The 3,394-nt window shown below is 36.4% G+C and overlaps 1 protein-coding gene across 1 annotated transcript; it reads left to right on the forward strand.

Annotated features, from left to right (window-relative positions):
• Positions 1-527: 527 nt before the first annotated feature.
• Positions 528-2,880, forward strand: BNS (bonsai). The gene is made up of 4 exons (XM_068477448.2): positions 528-685; positions 1,839-1,981; positions 2,092-2,145; positions 2,638-2,880. The coding sequence occupies exons 2-4, from the start codon at positions 1,906-1,908 to the stop codon at positions 2,697-2,699; spliced, it is 192 nt and encodes a 63-aa protein (XP_068333549.1). The 5' UTR covers positions 528-685; positions 1,839-1,905; the 3' UTR covers positions 2,700-2,880.
• The last annotated feature ends 514 nt before the right edge of the window (positions 2,881-3,394 follow it).

Raw genomic sequence — 3,394 nt, forward strand, 5'->3', positions numbered from 1 at the left:
GTAGAAAGTGGTTTTTCTTTTAGGCGGGATAGGATCCTCTCCAAATCCCACCCATCCAAATCCGTCTTCTTCTTCTTCTTTCATCTCTTCAGTTTTGCTTCTGGTTCCTCTTGTTTTGCAATCTTCTTCTTCATTTTTTCTGCTTGTTTATTGGGAACTTCTACGCACCCTATTTTTCAGAATGACAAGTGGAGTTCGTCGTTCAAGACGACTACGACGTTGCCGGTTAGTAGCTCCAGCGAAGCCACCACGCCAACTCCGATGAAGTTAGGATGCCAACTCTGATAGTAAAGAAGGATCGGGAGGATGCGGAGAGGATCCTATCTCCTTTTGGGCTTATAACTTTTAACTGTTTAGGTTTTTTAAATTTTAAATTTTTCTCTAACATTTTATAATTTTTGAATACCTACGTGGGCCTCCAAGTCACTATCCACGTGGCGCGCTACGTTACATCTTAAACAATATTTCAATATACCCCTTTGAAACGAAAAAAAACTTATTAATCAAATGTTTAAAACAAAAAAAAACTTCACGGTAATAAATTTACTCATTAATAAATGTATAACTCGCAACAATTTAGTCATAAACCCCCCAATCCATTTGGTCTCTCACGAAGCCATCGTCTGTCGGCAGAACCCTAGAACCAACCGGCGAGCTGAGCTTGCGAGATTTCTATGCTAGTCAGGTACGTGTAGCGTCCATTTTAGTTTTTGGATTCTGCTATATAATTTTGCGATTTGGGCTTTTCTGTGATGGTAAATCTGAAATGTGATCTGGCTTCGAATTTGATGTGTAAATCTGATGTATGATCTGGGTTCTAAACAAATTCGAGATTTTAATTCGAATGGGATTTTTTTTGGGGTTTTCGAAAACATGATGCGATAGTGTTGTTTCGGTAAAGTAGGAAAATGTTCGTCTTCTCAGCAGATTAGTAAGTCTGACAAAAGAATACGCATACGAGTTAGCAAGCAACATGTATAGAAAATGTTCGGTGAATAACTCATTAGGACTCCACTGTCATTACGAACTTTGAACAACTCATTCGTCTTTTACTTACGAGTAATTTCTTTATCTTTTGGTCTTGTTTCTTTATCTTTCTGCGGGATAACCGGCTCCTAGTGGAAAAACTGCACGATACTATTGGCTGTTGAATTAATTGTATATGCAAGTTATAGCATTTGACATGATTTGTGCCAAAATACAAAGGGGCTAGAGTTGAAGGGAAAGGGTTACGAAGGGGCTAGAGTTATAGGGGAAGGGATACAAGAAAAGGCTTGAGGACTTGCAAACTTCCTTTGTAAAGTATTATGGAACAATACGTAGATTAAATATAGGGGTTATTGAGAAAATACTTGTTTATATTCTTTATGGGGACCCTTGACATACTGCTTCATTTTTCTTTCCTCGGTATTTACTCCTTATCATGTATGAAGGTTGGAAGTGAGGCCAAGCTCCTTAATGTGAATATTACATTTCGATTGCCATGAAGAGACCATAATAAGTAAATAGTTAAATAAACGTAAAAGTTCAGAAACTTTAGTTCAGCTTAACAGGACTTACTTAATATGATCACTGTTTTTGGGTGTGGTCGTTTTATGTTGAAATGTTATGCTACTCTTTACTCTTTAGTTCATTTGATGTTTTTGGGTAGATGTCATTAGCTTGAGTTTATTAGAGATACTATCTTGGGTCCTAGAGATTGCTCACGTATAATAAGCATGTTATGGCAGAGTTCTTTTTTCTCTGTAGTTTAATACATTGGTTCTGATTGATTTGTCCTACCCAATATGAATGCATGTGTTCTTATTAATGTGTTAGTTCATGTTGTTCTTTTGTAGATAATTAGTAATAGTTTGAACTGAAAAAAAATTCCGGATCGGATTTGGCCTTGGGTATAAAGCAAACATGGCTGACTTAAACCCGGGTATACTAATAGATATTGTGGATGAAGAATGGATGAGAAGCACTCTTCCTGATGACGGTAGTCTTTGCCTCCCCCTTTGATATGTACCTAAAAATGCATACATTGAAGAAGTAATTATCATTTTATTTCTTGTAGTTCAATTGATAAATAGTCTTTATTGTTTGCAGAGCTTCCCCTACCACCAGTGCTTGTTGTACGGACTGATGACACTGAGGATTCCAGTACGTCTTTTTATTCTTACAAAATTTTCTAAACCACCTGTGTAACTTTTTCACTGAAAAAGAAAATTATGGTTTGATGCCCATTGAACTTTCACAATGTTGCATTTTGTGAACTTGCCATCAAGTCCCTTCAATTATCTGGTAAATCATGTTACGTAGGCACATGTTTTTAGCATACATTTGTTCCTTCTGTTGCTGCAGTGTTCCCTCTTCTTTAACACGTTTTCTCTTGATGATTCCGTACTGTTTGAGGAAGCATAGTATCATCTTTTTCTTAACACTTTAGACTTGCATGCAGTCAAAGCCTTGGATTTTCAACAAATTAACGAGTGAGGATTTTGTAAAATGTTTAGGAACTATTAGGGCAGTTATTTCTCTGCTTTTTGGAGCTCAGTCACTATAGTTGTTTGGACTATTTCATGTTTACATTTTCTTGTGAAAAAACACTATTTGTGCTGATTTCCCTTTTCCCTTTTTTTGTCCATTGATCAGATCAAGAGACTCAGCAAGTTGATGCGGATGGTTGGCATGATCTTGCATTACCTTCCCAGTGATTTTTCCTTTTCTTTTGGCCGTAAGAATGTGTGTAATTTAGTGGCTGTGTCGGCTTAAAATGAATTGGATTATTGTTTTTTGGGTTTGTTGAATGTGATCTTTACATGAACCTGATCATGTGCAACGCTAATCTGTATTATGTTCTTTTTATTCTATTTTATTCGGAAACAAGTTTTGTCATTCTTCGTATTTCCATGGTTGTAAGAACTTATTGAAACTATGTTACGGTTGCCTAACACAATCTGTGCAGAAGATATATAAGAAGTATTTAGATCCCAGCGACAAGCTCGATCGGGTTTTCTGAAAAATGCTTGTTTAGCGTCATCCTCTCGTGAAGGTTTGAGTAGATTCGGATTTATTTGGTGTACATTTTGATCATGGTTAAATGGCAGAGACTGATAATTCACAGCTTGTTTTCATACGGCTACATTCTTATTTATTACATGTGTCCACTGTTTAGGCAGAATGCTGTTGTCCATTGTTACTAAGAAACTAAAAGAAACTTCAAAAATGGAAGAAATGGAGGAAAGTGAGGAAGAAATAGATGTAGAAGTCGAAACAACTTCCGAAACGAAAGGAAAGGGACTAAACAGGAACAAGAGAGATCCACCAAAGAAGTTCCCTTCCCCTTTTTCTTTTTCTTTTTTTAAGAAAAGGAGTATACAGATCAAATCGATCTACTCATTGATAAGAA

The sequence above is a fragment of the Pyrus communis genome, chromosome 13 (assembly GCF_041283825.1).
Source record: "Pyrus communis isolate YQ-2024b chromosome 13, ASM4128382v1, whole genome shotgun sequence".
In the NCBI taxonomy this organism is placed as follows: Eukaryota; Viridiplantae; Streptophyta; class Magnoliopsida; order Rosales; family Rosaceae; genus Pyrus; species Pyrus communis.

What these genes read in the sequence shown, in the direction of transcription:
- BNS (XM_068477448.2), top strand. Translation starts at nt 1,906, where the DNA reads ATGGCTGACTTAAACCCGGGTATACTAATAGATATTGTGGATGAAGAA. An exon ending in AAGCACTCTTCCTGATGACG is followed by an intron (nt 1,982 to 2,091) that starts GTAGTCTTTGCC and finishes TATTGTTTGCAG; the next exon opens with AGCTTCCCCTACCACCAGTG. An exon ending in TGATGACACTGAGGATTCCA is followed by an intron (nt 2,146 to 2,637) that starts GTACGTCTTTTT and finishes TCCATTGATCAG; the next exon opens with ATCAAGAGACTCAGCAAGTT.